Source organism: Bidens hawaiensis, unplaced genomic scaffold (assembly GCF_021521415.1).
Source record: "Bidens hawaiensis isolate Kalapana, Puna unplaced genomic scaffold, B.hawaiensis_p1.1 tig00025567_1, whole genome shotgun sequence".
Taxonomy (NCBI): domain Eukaryota; kingdom Viridiplantae; phylum Streptophyta; class Magnoliopsida; order Asterales; family Asteraceae; genus Bidens; species Bidens hawaiensis.
The window spans coordinates 214,657-236,769 of record NW_027505055.1 but is presented as its reverse complement, the minus strand read 5'-3'; the positions used below and the strand labels follow the sequence as shown (position 1 = coordinate 236,769).

At 38.1% G+C, this 22,113-nt stretch overlaps 1 protein-coding gene across 1 annotated transcript; it reads left to right on the top strand.

Annotated features, from left to right (window-relative positions):
• The first annotated feature begins 13,496 nt into the window (after positions 1-13,496).
• Positions 13,497-20,919, top strand: LOC143610275 (putative sugar phosphate/phosphate translocator At3g14410). Its single transcript, XM_077084799.1, has 7 exons — positions 13,497-13,607; positions 17,036-17,143; positions 17,239-17,273; positions 17,466-17,578; positions 18,358-18,619; positions 19,606-19,874; positions 20,518-20,919. The coding sequence occupies exons 1-7, from the start codon at positions 13,500-13,502 to the stop codon at positions 20,646-20,648; spliced, it is 1,026 nt and encodes a 341-aa protein (XP_076940914.1). The 5' UTR covers positions 13,497-13,499; the 3' UTR covers positions 20,649-20,919.
• Positions 20,920-22,113: the final 1,194 nt, after the last annotated feature.

The following is a 22,113-nucleotide window of genomic DNA, read 5'->3' as shown; positions in this document are numbered from 1 at the left end:
CAATCCATTCCCACTATTACGTCAAAACTACCTAATTCTACCGGTAATAAGTCAATCAGGAAGGATTGATCGTTCAGAATAAAAGGGCAATTCCGAACTATCTGATTAACTATCATGGTTTTACCGTTAGCGACTTCTACGGTATAAGGTTCTATGGTTTCACTAATTGGAAGGTTTGCTATCGATAGGAATTTAACGGAGACAAAACTTCTATCGGCGCCCGTATCAAATAATACAGAAGCGTAATGATCAGAGACGAGGAATGTACCTGTCACTACGCTGGGGTCCTGGCGTGCTTCGTTCGCCCCCATCACAAATGCTCGGCCTCTCGCCGGATTGGACGACGATGCCTGACCCACGGTTTGCCTCCCATCTCCTCCCTGGTTCAGTTTCGGACAGTTTCTCTTGAAGTGATATGTGCTGCCGCATTCAAAGCAAGCACGGCTGGTGTCATCATTTGGTTTCCTTGTGGGTTTTGTTGTCGGGCTGGTTGGGTCCTAAATGGCTGCGCACGGATAGGTTGCGGTTGTCGGTTCAGATTGTTCAGGTTTGTCCTACATCTCGGTGCGTAGTGCTCATCCCTGCCACACCGGTGGCACACTACCTCCTTGCACACGCCACCATGCTGGTAACCGCATTTCCCACACTTAGGGAACGTCCATTTCTGCGATTCCTGCCTTCCGCCTGAACTAGTCATGACGTAGTTCTGGGCAGCGGGCCTAGCACGTTTATTTTGCTGCTTCTCCTGGATCCTATGGTCATACGTACCCCGCTTTCCCCCAGCAGACTCTCCTGCCACCTTCAGTGACCCACTCCTCACGAAATCGTATGTGACGATACCAGCTTGCGTCACCGCACCCTCAAACGTCTTGTGTCCCCCAGCGTTGACTATACTCCTTACTACTGGAGTTAGTCCCCATATATAACGCTCAACCCTCTTTGACTCGGGGTGACCAACCATGGCACCAATCGCGACAACTCATTGAATCGGTTCGTATAACCCAAGTGGTCTGCCCCCTGCATCTCTAGGTTCCACAATTCGTTTTCTAATTTCTGCAGTTCGTTTTTCGGGCAGAAATGCTCCAGTACAAGGGCCTTGAGCTCTGCCCAGGTCATGCGGTTTGTCGCTGCCTGACCGCGAGTTTGCACTATTGTGTTCCACCATGTCAAGGCATGGTCCGTGAACGTGCAGGTAGCATACTTAACAACGTCATCCTCAGGGCAGTTGCTGATGTTCACAACAGACTCTATTTTCTCAATCCACTTAACCAACCCATTTGGTCCCTCAGACCCGCTAAATTCTAGGGGCTTGCACAACATGAAATCTTTAATTGAACATCCCTTTGTTGCAGGAGTCGGTTCAGTGCGGTTCGTTTCTACACTAGGTATAGGGCCATTACTGTCTGACACGACCACCCTAGGCGGTGCATCATTATTCGGAATCGGGTTACCGTTCGGTGGAGGATTAACATTTTGTTCCCCCTCATTATTGGTGGTCGTTTGATTGCTCGCAGGGCCTGGATTGGTCGTATTATTAATACTGGCGGCGATGCGCGATACTATATCCGGTATCGCCGCCTCTAACTGTCGAGCAATCAGACGGTCCACATCCACTTCTGACATTTGAGCTGACCGTTTTGGTGCCATTCTACACAACATTAAGAAAATACATATAATTAATACAATTTCCAATCTCGATACACAACACATATTCCATTCATTAATAAACATCATTACATATTACATAAACATCAGTTCACATTACATTCCTACCATCAACACATAGATTAAGTTTTCAAACATCAGTCCTACATCGGCATCATTTCGACATAACCCGCTATGGGTCAGTGCTTGAATGATACCCCAAAAGTATCTACAATGATATCCCCAAAAAAGGCCCCCTATGGGCTAGTGGCTGTACTATAACTACCCAAGATTCACTCTATGTTAGCATCGCCACTAACTGCTTACACAGAGTATCAAAAAGCGGACCCTGACTACTACCACCCTAACATAACTAAACATGGTGGTACACCAACCACACCAACACTGCCACCATCACCACCAACACCGCCATCAAACCCCGACTCCGTGTCTCCATCCGGTCAATCATCCACTGGGAGTATACGCCCTCCCTCCTCAGCTGGCCAATCGCGTATTGGCTGTCCAGTACGCAGTCCGTCAAGTGATTCCTCCTCTGGATACCCACCGTCAAGGCGATGGTGTGCTTAACCACCTGCTCGTGGAGCACTCGGAGCCATGCAGCCTCGGAGGAGGGACGCTCATCCCTCTCCAGCCTAGGGGTACCCCACACGGGTGGAGGCACAGGCTCAGGCTGGGGGCGGGAGGACTCGCCCCTGTGGTAAGTGGGTCTGGGTGGGGTAGAGGTAGGTGGGACATAAGGGACACTAATCCGCGCCGTGAGGCGGGGACCAGGTCTGGGAGGGGTAGGGGTGACCTGTGGTGCGGGTGGGGTGGGGGATCTGGCAGCCCTAGTAGGGGAGGACAAGCTAGCACTCCTACGGCTAGTCTCACTAGGCTCAGTGCTGGATGCTAAGCGTAAGCTCCTGGAGTTCCCGGAACTGGCCTCCTCTGGGTCCTCCTCCACTGACAGACTTCGTGATCTCGACATCCTTACCTGTACACAAGTTAGTAAACATATAGTTCCTTCCATAATGTAAATCATAATTAATATACACATACTTATACACTTTGTCACATAAAAATATTATCATATACTTACACATATGTTGCCGCTTTTACCTATTAATGCTCCCCGTGACTTCCCCTGAATTACCTTGTGCGGACAAGTCTGTTATTATGTTCCGGACCATAATAACTCACTTGTCCATCCAAGTTCATCCAGATCTCGTCACTATAAATTATTAGTTGATATTCAGATCCTATAATACTTGAGCTACTGGTTATATTTTAGGTATCTTTTAAAGACATCCTAATTCTTTATAACCAAAGGCTCTGATACCAAGTTCTGTAACACCCCGCAACCGCAGCGGAAACGTAAACGGGATGCAACAGACACATCTAATATCAACAGCATTGCTTATAAAGAAAACACCACTACATTAATTCACACCACATTACATCGTTCTGAGTTTAGTTACCGTCTAGGCGTTAACACATAAGTTTTACCAACATTACATTAACATATTTAATACAAAAAGATCACTAAGCTTCCACAAAAAGCACGCATCGTCAAGCATGTAGCAATTATTCCAGTTTGGGAGTACCTAAAAAGCATGTAAAGAAAACGGGTCAACTACGAATAGTTGGTGAGTTTCACTAATTTAAATAAACAGTGACAAATCATTATAATAATCATATATTAGCGATGTAATTATGCTGAGCCCACAAGTGAAACCTCTGTTAACCCAGTACTGTACCCGTTCCGGGGGCAATGTTAACCCAGAAACACTTCTAGGGACATATGGGGACACTGTTAACCCAGTACAGTACCCATTCCGGGGACAATGTTAACCCAGAAACACTTCTAGGGACATCTGGGGACACTGTTAACCCAGTACTGTACCCATTCCGGGGGCAATGTTAACCCAGAAACACTTCTAGGAACATCTGGGGACACTGTTAACCCAGTACTATACCCATTCCGTATGATTCCCGTACAATCAAATATTTATAAATACACGCAAATCCATGCGTTCAGTATGTACTTAAACATTTCAATAATAACATGCTTTCCGCCCCGGGAAAATATTTAAAAACAATTCAGAAAAAGGGGCTCGTGAAACTCACCTTATCTCAAGCAGTAACACAGTATGTGAGCTATTAATCCGTATCTGTAATACGATCCCTAAATTCGTTACTATACAATCACTATTAATATAACTTTAACCGTGTTAACCGGTACATCTGGGGACACTGTTAACCCAGTACTGTAACCGTTCCGGGGGCAATGTTAACCCAGAAGCACTTCTCCGGACTTAGATTGTGATATCGTTTAGAGTTCACTAGTCAAAATTACTATTAGTCGTTTTTTCCCGTTTTGCGTGCCTAGCACGGTTATCCGTTTTTTACGTTTCAAAAATGAGTTTTGTCACACACGATCCGGAAATAGTTGTTGACTGATATTTTAATTATAGTTGTGAAATTAGAACTCGGTTTAGACGCCCCGATTGGCCGCGGGACCCGTTTCCGTCTTTAGCGTACCGGAAACTGTTAAATCGGTTAAAATTACTCAAATCATCCGAATTATTTTTGGATGATTTACATTTAACTCCATTATATGAAAATAGTTCATTTTTAGGGTTTTTATACACCAGTCAGTTCGTTTAGGCGAACTTTACCGGTTTACGCGTTTTAAGCTTTAAAAGTTTGTTTTTATTTTCTTTTTAGCACAAATAATTATCCGTTTAGTCTCGGATCTTGAAATTTTGCACAAATCACTTTTTGACAGTGGGGAATTTAATAAAAATATTTCTAGAATTAATTTTTATATTTAACATTTATTTATCTATTTTTAAACACCATTTAAACACTAAATATGTCGTAAATAACAAACGATCTTAGAAAAATCCCAAATTTTTCCTGGATGACCCCTGCCATCCCCATAGTCCCCTGTAATTTTTCCAGAACCAAAATCTCTTTTTACATGCCATTTTCATTAAAACCGAGTTAGAAAACCCTAGAACTCGTTTAACCGAAAAGCCTACTTAGACTTCTCCAACTGACTTAAAATTTTGTGTGTGACTTTTACATGTTATAAAGAGCTTATCTGGAATTTTCCAGAATTTTTCATGATATTTAACTATTTTTCACCATTTTTGGCCAAAACCGAGCATTAAATTCACCAAATATTCATCCTTTGTCCAAAAATTACCAAAATTTCACAGAACTCATATTTTCATATATATAACACCTCTGTAAAATTTCATGACCTAACTCTAAACACATCACAATCTGTCCAAATCACAAACATTATACAAAAACCGAACTACCTTGTGTTTCTAGCTTCAAATCGCAAGGATCTCGCTTTCTAGCCTTTGCTAACAACTAGATACAACACCTACAAGCACAATAACACCACACCAAGCAAGTTACACTCACAAACAAGCCATTTCTTTCATGGTTTCGGTTATGGTTTAAAAACAAAGATTTAACCGTAAAAATTCGTTTTTGGTTCGTTTAACTCCTTTCTTGGACCAAGATCCCTTGTATAACCCGTATACATCACTTGATCATGAAAGAATCGGTTTCATCTCGGGTTTTCACCCTTTTTACTTGAAACCTCATTTTCTTGCAAGTAAACTCAAGAAACGAAGATGAACACGTAAATATCTCGATCTTTACCTCGTTGTTCTTGCTACAATTGTCGGTTTTTAGATCATGATCTTGAGAGGAAAGGAAGATTGTTGATTTGTTTGTGTAAAAAAAAATAACAAGACAAGGGGGAATACCCCTTGTCCGATCGGTGTAAAGGGGGGAGTGGGGTGGGACCCACTTCTCCAATCTTAGCCACATATTCAGATTTATGTAATCGGGATAATGTTTTGGATAATCCGGTTCAGTTCGTTTTCGGTTAAATGTTTAATTCGGCTTAAAACGAGGCTAAAACGGTCGTTTTCGGCTTAAAAATGAAATTTATATAAAACCGATTTAAAAACTTTAAAAAACTTAAACCATGGCATTTATTATCTTAGAACATCATATTATTAATAATCGCGCATCTTTTTCGGCTTGATCGATCGTCTCTTGCTTGGTTTGGTATTAAAGGTTTCGTTTAACGTACCGACGTACCATTAAATCGAAGTTCTTTTTCTGTGCTTTAATTCACTTATCCCGAAGCTTTAACACTTCGTAAACATCACTAAATATTATATATCTCGTCTATAACGTAATCCTCGATTCGTTCGGGCTTCAATAACCGTTAATCGGTTAATCGTATTTCCAATACGATTAACTGTATAATCGAGTATAATCCGTACTGTGAATCATACATACTCGTATAAACGCAGTATAATTCATATATTCACTATTAAATAACACATAAATAGTATATACCGGTTAGGGTATACCTGATTCTGCCAGAATCGTTACGGACATCTGGTTCGAGGCTAAAACAACATTTACAGATGAAGGTGAGGATGATGAAGCTGAAGCAGGTGCCATAAGGGAAGAAGCTTGGGAGTAGTTGAGTTATGGAACAGCAAAGTATAAACCGAGCGTCTCAAAAAGCAAAGCACTGCGAGACCCGCTCATGAGGTACATCCACCGTTTGCTGAGTCACACCATCACAGCTCGAGGACAGAGCGAAGGGGTTGTCACCTGAGGGATCTTTGGGCCTTGTACAGCATGAAAAACGAACTACCATGCAATATCACTATGCTATTTTGAAAACTTTTCATGTCAAATGCTACTGCCCGAGGAAATACCCCGATCTTCGGTGGTCCCTGGATCTACAATCTCTACAGGGCTTATGGTGCAGACACAGAAGGAACTCCAAGCCCAGACCCGATTGCTCTCAACCTTGATTACTGTGAAAGCATGCAGATGATTCAGCAAATCAGTCTGGGTGTGTGGAGATTTTGTGATAAGAACAACCAAGTTTGGGACCCAGAAGACCCGTCAGAGATGATGATACAGGATGTGCATGAGAGAAGACACCACCACCCAGACAACACCGCCGCCGAACTTACCATCAGAGTGGAGGCCCATCTTCATCAGGGGCCGGCCCCAGTTCGTCACATGATAGCCGATACTCTCTCGAGGGTATATATGGACTTATTGATCAATTCTCAGCTAACACTACCGCCTCATTTAACAGGATTACAGAGCAGATGGCTGCCTCAGATGCATAGCGAACAGCCGAATATGCAGAGATGAGGCGAGAGATTGATCGTTTGGGCTATCGCATGGACAGACAGTGGGGACCATTTGACCAGGACACGGGTAATTAATGACTGGCGGCACTGGTAGGTCGAGCACGGGCATGGGTTGGTAGTATTTTATGAACTTATTATGTGTGTTTTAAACAATTTACTTTCCGTCATACTTGTTTGTTTGTTTTTATGTTGGTTTGGATATTTTTATGGCCGTGGGTGCCAAAGACACTATGTTAGATACTAATTTAGCCCGATAGGGCAAGGGGATGGATGATTCCATACCCAATTTTCAGCAATTTATGCTTGGTTGTTTGTGGATGTTTGCAGTTTTATATTATACAGGTACAAAAACAGAAAAACGGACGAAAAACAGGGGACGCTCTGTCGAAATTTCGTTAAGCCATAGGGAAGTAACTCTCCATTTTTACCCATAATACTCAATTAGAATTTTTATATTTTCATGAATCTTGTCACATTGAGGACAATGTGAGATTCAAGTGTGGGGAGGGGAATTACTTGACCAATTGTTTGTCCAACTAATTATAAAAATTCTCTAAAACAAATATTTTTGCAGCAAACAAAGATTATTCTAAACCTAAAAAGAAAACCAAGAAAATTTTTTGCAAATAACCAATCATTACATAAAAGTGAAAAAGTAAGAAAAAGTTTTGTAACATTGAGAATAAATTTATGCAAAATATGGCGTTAATACCCAACTCCTCCGTTTTTGTGAGATAAACCTCATGTCACATAAATATTTTTTCGGAAGCTTTGAGTGAGTCATATGTTTTGTGTGATTTAGAACTTGTCGCAATTATTCATTTCAAGACCGCACGAGGAGTTGTATAAGGAAGAAGGTAATATTTACACAATTCCATCAAACCCATTACCAAATTACAAAACCCAAAAAAAACAAAAAAAAACGATCACCTTATCCATTTTCACCGGTAAAATACAACATTGGTCTTTTACCGGCAGACCCTAAAGAACTGGAAATGCATTCCTTCGATTTCAATTTCATTTGCTGCATACACTTCACAAACCCTAGGTTGACTCCAGAACTTAGGGAGAGAATCTTTCTCTTTAGCAATGAGGTGAGGAAAAAGTGGCGCCAAGACGAACAAAGGCCACCATTCTGTGGAATTTCCAAAAACGCAATGAAAAGAAGAGCAAAACGATATGAACGATGCTTAGGTTGCGGAAACTGGTCCCACGAAGGAAGATGTAGAAAAAGTCAGACTCAGTCTCAGCATGAATATACCGAACTAATGAGGGTGGGGGCTATTAGGCTCAAAGCCGAACGATCCATTAGAGTTGGAAGTTATATTCAAAATAGGATTGAGGAAGAATTGATCCACATCCTCGATAAAACTGGTCTTGACATCTGACCTTAAAAGAGTCATTAGGTATATAATCAAAAAAGAGAGAGAGAGAGAGAGAGCTAACCAATGAAGACATCTTAAGACTCCTGACAATTAGTGAAAGTTGTATTTACCATCCTTATTAACCCTTGAACCACCACAAAATACCGATTCCTACTAACACTAAACCGAAACCCTTTTTACCTTCTGATCTATGCAAACCTTCAAAAGGTGGAGATTTGAACTTGTTACAAACTTATTTATCACAAGTTGCATTTTGGCTAAGAGTGTTCACATACATACATCACAAGGTATGATCAGATATAAAGCCGAGTGTAAGTGAACATTGTGAGAACGTGACGTTTTGCATAAACGGAAGCTCATAAAAACAAAAGTTCTCTCTTGTTTATCACTAGCATAAAGATTGGTTATTTTGTTTCGTCTTCTTGGAGCTCACTTAAGGGATAGCTATAATCCAATTTTGCTATTTTTAGAGGATATTTATAAGAAGATTGCTTGAGGACAAGCAATGTTCAAGTGTGGGGATGTTTGATGTACATAGAAATATACATCTTTTCGGCATCAAATAATCTCTAAAAACTGCAATTTCTAACTAATAACATAGCATAAAAGGCTACTTATCATAATAAAACATAATTTCATGTGAAACCAAGCCCCAAACGAAGGAACAAGCAAAAAGACGAAGAAAAACAGAAGAAAACAAAGAAACACGCCCCCATGCCTCAAGAAACACGCCCCCATGCTTCTAACACAAGAAAAGACAAAATTTGGAAGCAAAAGCACGGGGCCGTGGACGAGAATACAGAAAAGACAAAGAAGAATTAAGCACATGTCACTAAAAAACACGGGGCCGTGCCTACCAACCACGGGGCCGTTGCCACCTCACAGAAAAGACAAAACAAATCTGGCACATGTCATAAAAATGCACGGGGGCGTGCTCATCAAGCACGGGGCTGTGCCTCACTATCCAGATTGCCTATAAATAGTGGCTCATATTGCACTCATTTGGGGTGCCTTGAAAAGATTTCTATCCGATTCTCTCTTATAAAAACACACACTAACACTCACTTTGAAGATTTAGTGAAGAGTTTGAAGGCTTGGAGGTCATCACCATCAATCATCATCATCAACCATCATTACCATCATTAAGAAGAAAGATTCATCTACATTTGGTTAGATGGTTCCAAGTTTAATCATGTATTTGTTATTATCAATCATCTTAATGTTTATCATCATGCTTATTATGAGCTAAACTCCTTTTGCCATCTAAAATCTATGAAGAAGCTTTGTTTTATTTGATAATTAATCAAGACATGTGATGTAGTCTAGTAAAGTACATGGTTATATTACAATTATCTTTTGATGAGAATTGTTTCACCATCTTAAATCACTAATTCAAATTTGGTGGTTGTCAATTCCATTGGCAATCGTTCATGATCGATTCATGTTCTTGAAAGATAGAAATACTTTGATACATTATCGAAACATGGATCCTTATATTGTACTTAGAAATGATGAAATATAGGTTATGATGTATTTTCTAAACCTTGGTAATCCGAAAATAGCTTTGCTTAGGATATCAAATTAGTTAAAGAAATCATATGTTAGCGGAATGTGTAATTATAACCTACATAAATCAACCAAGGGGAGGTTGTGTGATGAACTACGCGCATCAGTTTTGCTTGAGGGCAAGCAAAAGATAAGTGTGGGGATGTGATGGCCGGCTATTTTTTATATATATTAGTGTATTAATTATGTAGTTTTGTTGAATATATTGTTAGAACTTTGGTACTTCATACGTGCTTTTGTATTTCAGATAATTAATCGTTATAGATGCTAAATGGGAGACCTGTACGAGCATGGAATGATATCTCGGGAAGACCGAAGCATGATTTGATGTCTTGTAAAGTGTTACAAGGATTCGGGAAGAGCATGGATGAGAAATCATAAGCCAATGCTAAAACTGAACAAGATTGGTTGACAAAATACGACCATGAAGTAAAACGAGCATATCCTGAGCTAGAAAATGAGTTACAAGACCTATAATATATGAATTTTGGGTTTCTCAACGAGAGGAATCCAAATATGATGTTTTCTTAGGTCGCGGTACGCGACGGGTAGGGTCTATGGCCACCGCAATACGCGATGGTCTTAAAAACGTGAAAAAACAGATTTTGACATATATCTTCTATTTTCCGAACCCTAATCAAGATTGACGACCATCAGCAGCTATTAGGAGGTTTTGGGTGAATTCCAGGGCTACCAATCATCTCTTGATCAATCCTAATGGCCTTCCTCATCATAATTAAAGATCTATCGATGACGATGCTCAGCTAGTCTTCTCCGAATCATACCTGGGATGTAAAGTTTGTAACAATTTCAGTTTCCTCATGTGACTAAGAAAATTTATGTATAATTGTTTATGGTTAATCTATGATTATTGATGTTTAGTGTTTTTGTGTGTTCAATCGGTTTAGGTTTATGTTGATCTGAACGATTAGTTACCAGTTGCTATAATAATTGATCATAGGGTTGTTTGATTAGGTTGAATACGACAAAGCATATAATTGCCATTAACTGAGTCACACTGGCAGGGACCGTTTGATAACCAGTGCCGTGTGTAAAACAATTATTGTTACCTAAGGTTTTGTCTAGTTGATCAGTCTGTAGTTAACCGTTAATGATTAATCTGTTAGGTTGCATGAGATTACTGTAATTACCTACTTGAAGTCCCGGGTGTGATTGGCTTTGTTAATTGATTGAAACTCGTTTACTTGTGTGTTTGCTTAATTCTCTAAATTCAACTTAATTGCTTGTGTGATCAGCACTAAACACTAGTTACTTCGTAATATTGAAATTGTTTACACGATTACATTGACTACATACTCATGTTGGATACGATACCTTACTTATCCTATCTATATAGTTTAACTAGGTTTTTGATTTACTCAAATGACGGTTATCAATGAGACTAACTAAGCTTTTTAAAGGGGTCGGTTTTTTGAAGAAATTTTCAGCTTTTGAGTTTATAACTTTTGTGTTTTTATACAATATGAAGATCTATAGGGCTAACAAATGTGTTAAAGTGATTAAGAATGCGTTTTTCACGTCCCATTGAGGATTCTCTCATGTAGCCATCTCATATGTCTATAATATTTATCGTATATCTTCTACTTTAGCAGATTAGATTTCTAATTCGCTTGTTACCAAATATTTTCAATTACGTAGTTTGGTGGTTGAAAGACCCCAATGAAGAAGATTACAGAGTGAATATAAACATATTGCATATCATTGAGTCTCGGTTTAAGGATCCGTATAGACTTACGCTTTGACTCGGTTAATATCATTATATGGGCTGAACTTAGAAAGAGCTATTTCAAGCAATGTTACACACAACCATCCTTAAAACTTCTGTTGATTTAGTTGCCAATAATCAGTATTATTAACATGCACTTTGCCTTTGTCAATATATCAAAATGACAGGAATTTCAAATTCTTTTAATTGGTTTACACACATTTATCTGTGTAGTGATTTTAGTGTACTAATTAAGTGATACTATAATTTGGTATTTGAGGCTTTAAAAAAATGATGCATCTGGAATTCTGGATTCCAGTTTGACCGAGACTACTGTTTAAGCTAGAGGTGTGCAAAATCGGGTATTTTTAAAACCCGGACCGGTTTGGAACCGGAACCGGGTATGGTCAACAAAAGTCAAAACCGGGTCCGGGTAGGAACCGATTCTGGGTATACTCGGGTATTTGACCGGGTTTTGACAGGTTCCATCGGTTTTTTTTTTCGGGTTTCGGGTATGGTAGGATCGGGTTTTGACCGGGTATTGGCGGAACCGGTTCCACTAGGTTCGGGTCGGTTCCGGTTCGGGTACATTTCTCGGGGGAAAACCAAAACCTGGTCCGTACCCGCAGGTAGGGTAGGTTCGGGTCCACCGGTTCGGGTCCTGAACCGGTTATTTTGTGCACGTCTAGTTTATGCATGTTCGATCGTTTCTCATTCTTAAGTTTGAGGATGAATTTGCATCAGTTCAATCCGAGTAAAACCCGAAACACGAAATATCCTAGCAATTAAATTTGGCCCTAGCCAAACCCATGAAGACATAGTCCAATCCTACTCACCCAATATCCATACAATCTTGCATTAGGCCGTGGGCATCAAAATGGAAGGTGCCATTCCACTCACGCCTTAACACTCTGATTCCGGGTTCAACTTAAGGAAGAAAAGAAAATGAAATGGAGGAAAAGAAAAGGAGGCTTGTGTTCTCGAGTTTCATTTAAGAAAGGAAAGAAAATGAAATAATAAAAAGTGTGTTTCCGAGTTTCAGAAAGAAGGGAAAGGAAAGTTGGAGCTTCCGTAGTGCAGATTCTTTTCTTTCCATTTTGAAAGGAATTGGATGAAAGGAAATAAAAGGAAAGTGAAAAGAACATAAAAGAAGGAAAATAATGAAAATGTTTTCCTTTCTTTTTATTCGTCAAGTGAGGTCGAGAACACAACGTAAAGGAACCAAGGAGATATGGTCCACCACAAACAAACCAATCACATTATAACTTTCATAAATTGTGAGTTCGGGTACAAACCTCAAAGTATTTTTTTTCTTTTAACAACCTAAGTGAATCTTTCAGATACGCTATATCAATTGTTTATACTTATTTTAATGCTCTAGGCCTAACTTACTTAAAACCAACTACTCCAAAGTAGAGGTGCACAAACCGGTTTAAAACTCAAAAGTGGGCTGGGTTAAAACCGGTTCGGTTTGGTCAACAAAAGTCAAACCGGGTTATGATCGGTTTCGGTTCTGGTTTTTGCCCGGTTTCGGTTCGGTTAACCGGTTTGGAACTGGTTTTGGTGAAGAAAATTACAAACCGGTTCCGAACCCATGGTTTCAATCGGTTCCAAACCGGTTTCTATATAATCGGTTTCAAACCGGTACGGTTTCGGTTCAATTTTCGAATCGGTTCGTTTAACCACCGTCCACCTGTGCTCCGAAGTGACACGGGATTCTAAAAGTTGAGTAGGATGTAAACACAACTCCACGTGAATAATAATAATAATAATAATAATAATAATAATAATAATAATAATATTATTATTATTATTATTATCTGTATCTATCAGCAACGTGACTTTCCGGTAACGCATTCGCTAACATCTTTTTATAATTTCACACACAATCAATCCCACCGACTTTCTTCCGTCAACTCTCTCTGTAACATATCATTTCGACACGAAACCTTCTGCTGTTCAAAAATGGCGGATAATAATAATAATAATAATCCAGTCAAGGACGGAATGCTGACGTATTGCTACCTTCTTCTCTACATCGCTCTTTCCAGCGGCCAGATCTTCTTCAATAAGGTCGTTTTTCTTATCATTTCGTTACGGTTTTGTTAAATATGTTACGAATTACTGAGATCTGTTAGGTTTTTGCATTCGATGTGTGTGATTTTGTTACGAATCGTTAATGAATTGAGAGTATTAATAATGAGAAGAAGTTATTGACTTATTGTATACCTAGGTTGAATAATTTGAGTTTTGTGAGTGTAATTTGTGATATTTTTAGTTGATTTTTGGTTAATGTGATTGAAGTTAAGTTAGGTAAACCGAAAATTACTCGGTTGCGCATTGTAGAAATAGTATGCCTAAATTGAATCTGATAAGACTATACATTAGGTTTATAGAAATTACCGAGGTCTGTTAGGTTTTTGCATTAGATGTTTATGATTTTGGTAGGAATTGTTGATGATATGATGAGAACTTGCAGTTCATTGTTTGCATTGCGTATCTAGGTTGAATAATTTGAGTTTTGTGCGTGTAATTTGTGATATTTTTTAATTGATTTATGGTTAATGTGATTGAAGTTAAGTTAGTTAAACGGAAATTACTTGGTTGCGCATTGTAGAAACAATTTGCTTAAATTGAAGCTGATAGGAGGGGAAGTGTGTTGCGAACTTGCGGTTAGGGTACTTCACCACTTTGGGGATTAGGTCATGTACATTTTAAGTATCTAGATTCTGTTTATATAGGAACAATACTTTTGCTTGGAATGCAGGACTATACTTTAGGTTTATAGACATTACCGAGATCTGTTAGGTTTTTGCATTAGATGTTTATGGTATTGGTAGGAATTGTTGGTGATATGATGAGAATTTGCAAAACCGTTTGTTGTTTGCATTCTATGCCTAGGATGAATAATTTGAGTTTTGTGATTATAATTTGTGATATTTACAGTTGATTTTTGGTTAATGACTTAATGTTATTGAAGTCAAGTTAGGTAAACGGAAAACTAGTAGGTTGCGTATTGTAGAAACAATATGCCTATAATGAAGCTGATAGGGAGGAAATATGTTGTGGTTAGGCACTTTTGGCATTAAGGTTCAAGTGCATTTCAATTATTTAGGTTCTGTTTATATATATGAATAATACTTTTGCTTGGAATGTAGGACTGCATAAGCAGTCACGGATGATACTTTAAGTTTATAGAAATTTGATAGAGACCAAAACATAAACAAGAAATTAAAGGATAGTTGGCCCGATTCGAGACGGGCTATTCTCCAATTAATCCTATTCGAGAAGGATTAGATCTCCATTACAAGGATTTTAACCAAGTAAATTCATAAACATAAGCATTAACTCCCCTAAACCTAGCACAAATAATATAAATAAGCACCAACAGAATAATAACCGACCCTAAAATTAAGCTAATAGAATAATAACCGGCCCTAATCTTCAGCATCTCATTTACTCACTTTCCCCCTTTTTCAATAACATCTTTGACCAAGATTTGGGATCTTATCAATACTTCCGGCCCGGAGACACGACTTGTCCTCAAGTCGAAAAGAAAGGAATTGTTGTGCCAAGCAATAAGCCATTCAATTATAGGTTGACCCCCTCCATAGACCCATTGTTGAACCAAAACATATTGTGGTTGATAATTGACTTTTGTGCGTTTCAAATCCGCGTTTACAATTTTGCTTGTGCAAATCTGAGTTTCAAATTTGCCGTGTGACTTTCCCCATACGAATTGACGTTTCGTGTGGGGGCTAAAGTGATGAACTTCTATGGTTTCTCTTGAGGGATTACGGGTGAACGCTAGGGTTTGACCCAAATATTCAATCTTCGTGTTCAAGTGCAATACATTCACAACCGCTTGAACAACGAAAACCTTTTGATTTTGAGATTCCAGATAGGGCTCTTGCACCAACTTCACCGCACCCAAAACATGTTCAGATTTGACAACGCCATCACCCGAAACATGCTCATATCCGACAACGTCATCATTAGGACTGTCGTCGGGAGCATCCTCTTTCACCAGATCTCGCAATGGCTCTTCAGATTCATCCTGAGTTCCCATGTCACCCATCCAAGCCTTCTTGATCTCGACAATATCATCCTTCAAGGCTATGAGGGAATATAATGGCTGCTAATTGAGCCATGATAGCATCTTCTCTGTTGTTTAACATCATTTTCTCTTTGAATTTCCCGGCAATGGAACCAAATGATAGAGACCAAAACATAAACAAGAAATTAAAGGATAGTTGGCCCGATTCGAGACAGGCTATTCTCCAATTAATCCTATTCGAGAAGGATTAGATCTCCATTACAAGGATTTTAACCAAGTAAATTCATAAACATAAGCATTAACTCCCCTAAACCTAGCACAAATAATATAAATAAGCACCAACAGAATAATAACCGACCCTAAAATTAAGCTAATAGAATAATAACCGGCCCTAATCTTCAGCATCTCATTTACTCACTTTCCCCCTTTTTCAATAACATCTTTGACCAAGATTTGGGATCTTATCAAAATTACTGAGGTTTGTCATGTTTTCGGAGTTAATTTTTCATCAGGAATCATTGATGATATGATGAGAATTTGCAAAACCGTTTGCATTGCAGTATTGCATACCTAGGTTAAACAACCTAAGTTCCGTGAGCAAAGTTTGTGATCTTCTCAGTTTAATTTTGGTTGATTTCATTAAAGTCAAGTTAGGTAATCGCAAAAGCAGTAGGCTGTACATTGCATAAACAATTCGCCCAAATTGAAGTTTATATTAGGGGGAATGTGGTGGGTTTAGGGCACTTTGGGCATTAAAATATAATACATTTGAATTCTCTAGCTTCAGTTTATATAGGATTATTACATTTGCTTGGAATGTAGTATCTTTGAGTGCACCTTTAGTTACATTTGTAGGTTTATACATAGTTGTCAAAGGCGCAAGGCACAAAGGGTATGCCTTGGGCCTAGGTGCGTTTTAGGTTTCAGACATGTTTTAGGTTTGTTTAGGATGGTTCCAGGTTTGGATTTTGCAGACCAGGTTGCCGGGAGTTTACAAAGTTTTACTGGGATTTGGCTGAAATCTCGCCAGAATCTGACGGTAATCTGGCCGGAATCCTGCCTGAAGGTTGCCGAGGGGCCTGGATGGCAGCAAGGCGCTTTTCCTGCCCTTTGCTATGCTTGAGGGCGTAGGCGCACACCTGAAGGGCTTTTGACAACATAGGGTTTATAGAAAATTGGTGGAATTAGTGAGGACAGGAGTCATAGGATAAATTTCAGTGATATCCAGTGAAGGAGATGAAGTAAGAGGAGTTTAATTTGAATAATAATGCAAATTGTATAGTTAACCTTTTTAATTAGCTGACCATTAATACCTTTCATCTGTTAATATTCGTAAGTGTGACATTAGTTATGCTAATTTATTCATTCTAATGTGGGAGTGTGTTTGCATAATTATATTTGCTGGATTGAAATTTACTTAGTTTTTACATCTGTGGTGATGCAGTGGGTTTTGTCATCAAAGGAGATAAACTTTCCATATCCACTTGGGTTGACACTTCTTCATATGATTTTTTCATCTGTGCTTTGTTTTGTACTCACTAAAGTTCTCAAGGTAATATGACGCTTACGTCATGTGTATAACTTCACCATCTAGTTATCTATAAATAGCTTCTAGAATATGTAACAGGAATTTGCATTTACTTGCAGATTTTAAAAATTGAGGAAGGAATGACACTCGAAATGTAAGCATTACACTTGTTTTTGTCCTATCTGAAATAACAAAGAATGTTGGTTACTCAGTGGACAGCTTCTTTTGGTCCCCGTGTAGCAATTCTCTGTTGCAAATGCTTAGGTGTCAAGCGTGTTGTAATATGTTTCCTTTTTCTTAATTGCTACTCACTATTTGTATGGTTAATAACAATAACCATTTACAGATACACGACATCAGTGATTCCAATCGGTGCAATGTTTGCTATGACACTTTGGCTTGGAAACACCGCATATCTCTATATATCTGTTGCCTTTGCACAAATGTTGAAAGCAGTCAGTAAGTTTATTCAATATTTAAGCTGATCTGTGTCCTATTTATAGTAACTCAAAAAACTTGAGTCTCTATTGGTGTTCTTGTTAGCCACACATACAGGTGGCATTTTTGATCTATTTACTTATAAACAAGCTGATTCAGATGTAAGATATATATCTATTTATTTTCTCTGGCAAGTCAAATGGGTTAAATTAAATAGCTTTAGCTTAAAGGAAACTGGTTGAACGAAACTTGCCCAAAATGTTATCTATAATGCATAAAATCTTATAAATCATTGTAGGTCAAATTTTTTAGAATAGCAACATAATTGTACTCAGTAATTTACTGATCTTGTAATCCTACTTATTTGAAGGGGGCTAAATTGGTAATTTGATCACCGAGTGACTGGTTTCTTGCTTGTGGCATGCTAATATATGAGGTGGCGCATCACTAATTACCAAACTAGACCACATAAAAAAAACTTAATTATCAAACTAGACCGCATAAAAAAATTTAATTATCAAACTAGATCACATAAAAAAACTTAATTATCAAACTAGAGCGCATAAAAAATACTTAATTATCATACCAGCTCATATAAAAAATGTATGATTTCCAAAGTAGCCCGTAAATAAAAGTATAATTTCTGGGTCAGGACTATATTATTACCTTTATTCATATTTGACAATTTTGACGCTAGTTATTTATAAAACTTTTTAGACAAATTTTTTTGACATGCTACCCAACCCTCGACTCGTTTGTTTTACCATAGCAATAACATTTATATTTTGAGTGATGTGTAGTGCCTGTAGCTGTTTTCATTCTTGGGGTAGCAGCTGGACTTGAAGTAATGAGCATGAGGATGCTTCTGATAATGTCTGTGATAAGTTTTGGAGTATTAGTGGCTTCTTATGGGGAAATCAACATTAATTGGATTGGTGTTGTTTACCAAATGGGAGGTGTCGTTGGTGAAGCTTTGAGACTTATATTTATGGAGATCTTTGTCAGAAAGAAGGGTCTCAAATTGAACCCGATTTCCATGATGTATTACGTGAGCCCTTGCAGGCAAGTCCCTTTTTTCCCCATCTGTACCCCTAGAGAATATAGGTGCAACATATTTGACTTGTTTACTTATGAACGCATAGATCCGGGTTTGATTATCTCAAACAAGTCAAATCTGTGTAATCAGCTACAAGGGAAACAAGTCAAATGGGTCAAACACGTGAGTTGAGACAAGTTGCAAGTCACTCCAAGGGAAATTCAAATGTTCATAACCTCATTAGTTGCTTTTAGGATTAGTTATAATTATAAAATTAATTTAAGGTTTTGATAAACACAGCATGTACGTCTACAATTAACAATCACTTTATGTTTTTTTTAAATTCTAAAAATGTAGTTTTGAGTTTTGAAAACTGATCGGTTTTGGTTTTAACATTTGGGCTTGAAATATTTGGGCCAAAATAAATTTGGCCAGAATAATGAGTTTGGGCTTAAGTCTTTTGTTAATAAATGATTAATTGATTATTATACATTTGGGCTAGAATATTGGGGTTACACTATTAATTAAACTCTCACATAGCATTCCAAAAAAAATAAATTATACATTTGGTTCGGTTCTGTCTTTTTTTTTCAGTTTAACTGCATGCTAATCTGAAACCAAACTGAAATATCGTATTTTACGAAAACATAAAACCAAACCGTCAGTTTTTGTTTGGGTTCGGTTATTTTGTTCTTTCGGTCAAGGATCGGTTATTTCGGTTTTGTGCATACCGCTAGACTGGTTAACTATATTTTTGAATAAATAATAACAATAATCATAAAAAGAAAACCACTATGCGGCTGTTAACTGTGAACTTATGTGAACAGAATACACATATTTTTACAAGAAAATAAAAAAATATATTTTTTGTCACCGTTTTATTCTTTACATTTTTGTTTATGTGAACAGAATACACATATTTTTACAAGAAAACTAAAAAAATATATTTTTTGTCACCGTTTTATTCTTTACATTTCTGTGTATGTGAACAGAATCTTGATTGGCTGTGCAGCGCTCTTTGTCTGTTGATCCCATGGATATTTTTGGAGAAACCAAAGATGGATGCACAGGGGACTTGGAACTTCCATCCGTTCGTGTTGACACTCAATTCTATTTGCACTTTTGCTCTAAATCTTTCGGTTTTCCTTGTGATTCAACATACAAGCGCTCTCACGATTCGTGTAGCTGGTGTTGTTAAAGACTGGGTCGTGGTCTTAATGTCAGCAATTCTTTTTGCTGATACAAAGCTCACCTTGATTAATATCTTCGGTTATGCAATAGGTAACGCTTTCCACCTTCTTTTATTGCTTTTTTTACTATTCCTTTGTTCTTTACACTAAAAGAGTAAAGGATGTAAAATAAGTAATAAAATAGAAAAGTATACGATACTTGGTTAAGAGCTGGATTTTTACGAAACGAGGTCGAGCTTGTCTTTTCAGCTTTTTAAAATAGACGAGTCGAGGCTTGCTTGTTTAAGTTCGAGCTCGATCTGGCTCAACTTTTTTGCAGCCTTAAAAATTGGGCAACTTATTATACGGGTTACAACACCCCGTATGCTTATGACAGACATAAAAAGTTACTCAATTGTTATACGGGCTGATACAACCCAACCTGCAAATATTAGTTTTCACTAAACGTAAAAAGTTGTCAGGTTAGATAACGGGTTAAAGCTGGTAACTTTTTATGCGGGTTGAAAGGGGTTAGACTGACCCAAAATGGTTATTTGCCCAAGGTTTAAAGTTATGAAAACGTGACTTTTTACTGATTTTGAAACTAACGGGTTGGGCAGGTTGGTTAAACGGGTCAGGTTGACCCAAAACGGTTTTTCGACCAAGGTTTAAACTTATGAATATTTAACGTTATAATGCCTAAGAGGAGCGTTTGGAATTGGATATAATTGTGGACACTGTTATCGTTTATGCAGCCATTGCTGGTGTTGCAGCATATAACAACTTCAAATTGAAAAAAGAAGCCACTCGATCCGCCACTTCTGATCATAATAATCCCGGCTCCTCACCTATACCAACAGCTTCTTCAAAAGCATCTAGCCAGTAGAGGCTAAACGACACTTGGATCCGCTCAATTGGTTAGTTGTACCCGTTCATATAAAGTTTTTTTTTTAAATGACAGAGGAAATACATCTTCGGATGGAGTAGAGAATAGCCAAAGAATACGTAATGTGTAGGTCTGAATCGTCTTGGTATAGCTTGAAAATGTATTTGATCAATGATTGCTGGTTGGATTCTTTTGAGCACCGCTTAATTGCCAACTGCAAATTATGGATGCTCATGTTGTAATAGAAGACATCTTGAATTTGTATTTCTCAAATTATGTAATTGTAGCGTTTGATATTAACCGACTCCGAAAACTATTTAAAAAACTTAGTTATTAGAAAAAATCAAGATAAGAGTTAAATCTAATTATTGTGAAAGAAAAGAGAAAAAGACATTAAAAACACATCAATTCAAGTGTTGACATGTGGCAAGCCTATAGGTGTCTGATGTAGCGACTCGTGTGCCATAAATTCAAGGTTTTTTAATTTTTTTTTTCAAATAGTGGGACTATCTATGATGAGGTTGCCAATGAGAATGGTCTAAGGCTCAAGTTCTTTTATATTTTTTTACGCCTCGTTTTTTTGTGACAATCTTATGGTCATACCTTATTTTAAATTGACTATAATTTTACATAAAATATAAAACTAGTTTATTTAAGCTTAACATATGGAAAAACCGTCATTGTCTCATACTCATAAGAGTACAAATTGAGAAACAAATCATTTGAGTGCGTTACAAGAACAAACTAATCACGACTTGACTTCAAAGCTTAATTCAATTCAATACTCGTATAATGATGATGATGTCTTTACCGTCAACTACTCTCCCGTGCATCATGAAAGAGCTAAATCACTATGTTCATACCAAACGAATAACTCCTCACATTACACTCCAATCTTAACCATTATCTTCATATAAAACCTGACAGAACCACTTACTCATATTACAATTATGTTCATCACCATTAAGCCCCTCATAACCAATCCAACATGCAACATGATAAACACATACAAAAAAAAAAGTTTAGTTAATACATTAATGTATCAAAACTTCTAGACTTGAAACCCAACCATAATTATAATCCATGTTTGTCGAACTAACCCAATGAAAACGTTTTGACCCTACTTAATCCAACCCTAAATATATTGTGGTTTAAGTTGGTTCATGTTAATCAGGTTCACCTAATCTACACACCTCATTACAAGTGCACAAACTAGGTATTTTGTAGGAACCAGTTCTCATGTATGGTAAACAAAAGTCAAAACCGGCCCAGGTAAGATCCAGTTCCGAATATAGCCGGGTATTTAACTGGGTTTTCCGGGGTTTTTTACGGGTTTCGGTGGGTCCGGTTCGGGTTTTGACTAGGTAAAGGTGGAACCAGTTTCGGATACAAGTACGAGGAGGAGAAACCCAATATCAGGTTGTACCACGGGTAGGAACCGGTTCCGGGTCGGGTGGTCGGGTTT

What these genes read in the sequence shown, in the direction of transcription:
- LOC143610275 (XM_077084799.1), top strand. Translation starts at nt 13,500, where the DNA reads ATGGCGGATAATAATAATAATAATAATCCAGTCAAGGACGGAATGCTG. An exon ending in GCCAGATCTTCTTCAATAAG is followed by an intron (nt 13,608 to 17,035) that starts GTCGTTTTTCTT and finishes GTGGTGATGCAG; the next exon opens with TGGGTTTTGTCATCAAAGGA. An exon ending in TATTACGTGAGCCCTTGCAG is followed by an intron (nt 18,620 to 19,605) that starts GCAAGTCCCTTT and finishes TTGGCTGTGCAG; the next exon opens with CGCTCTTTGTCTGTTGATCC.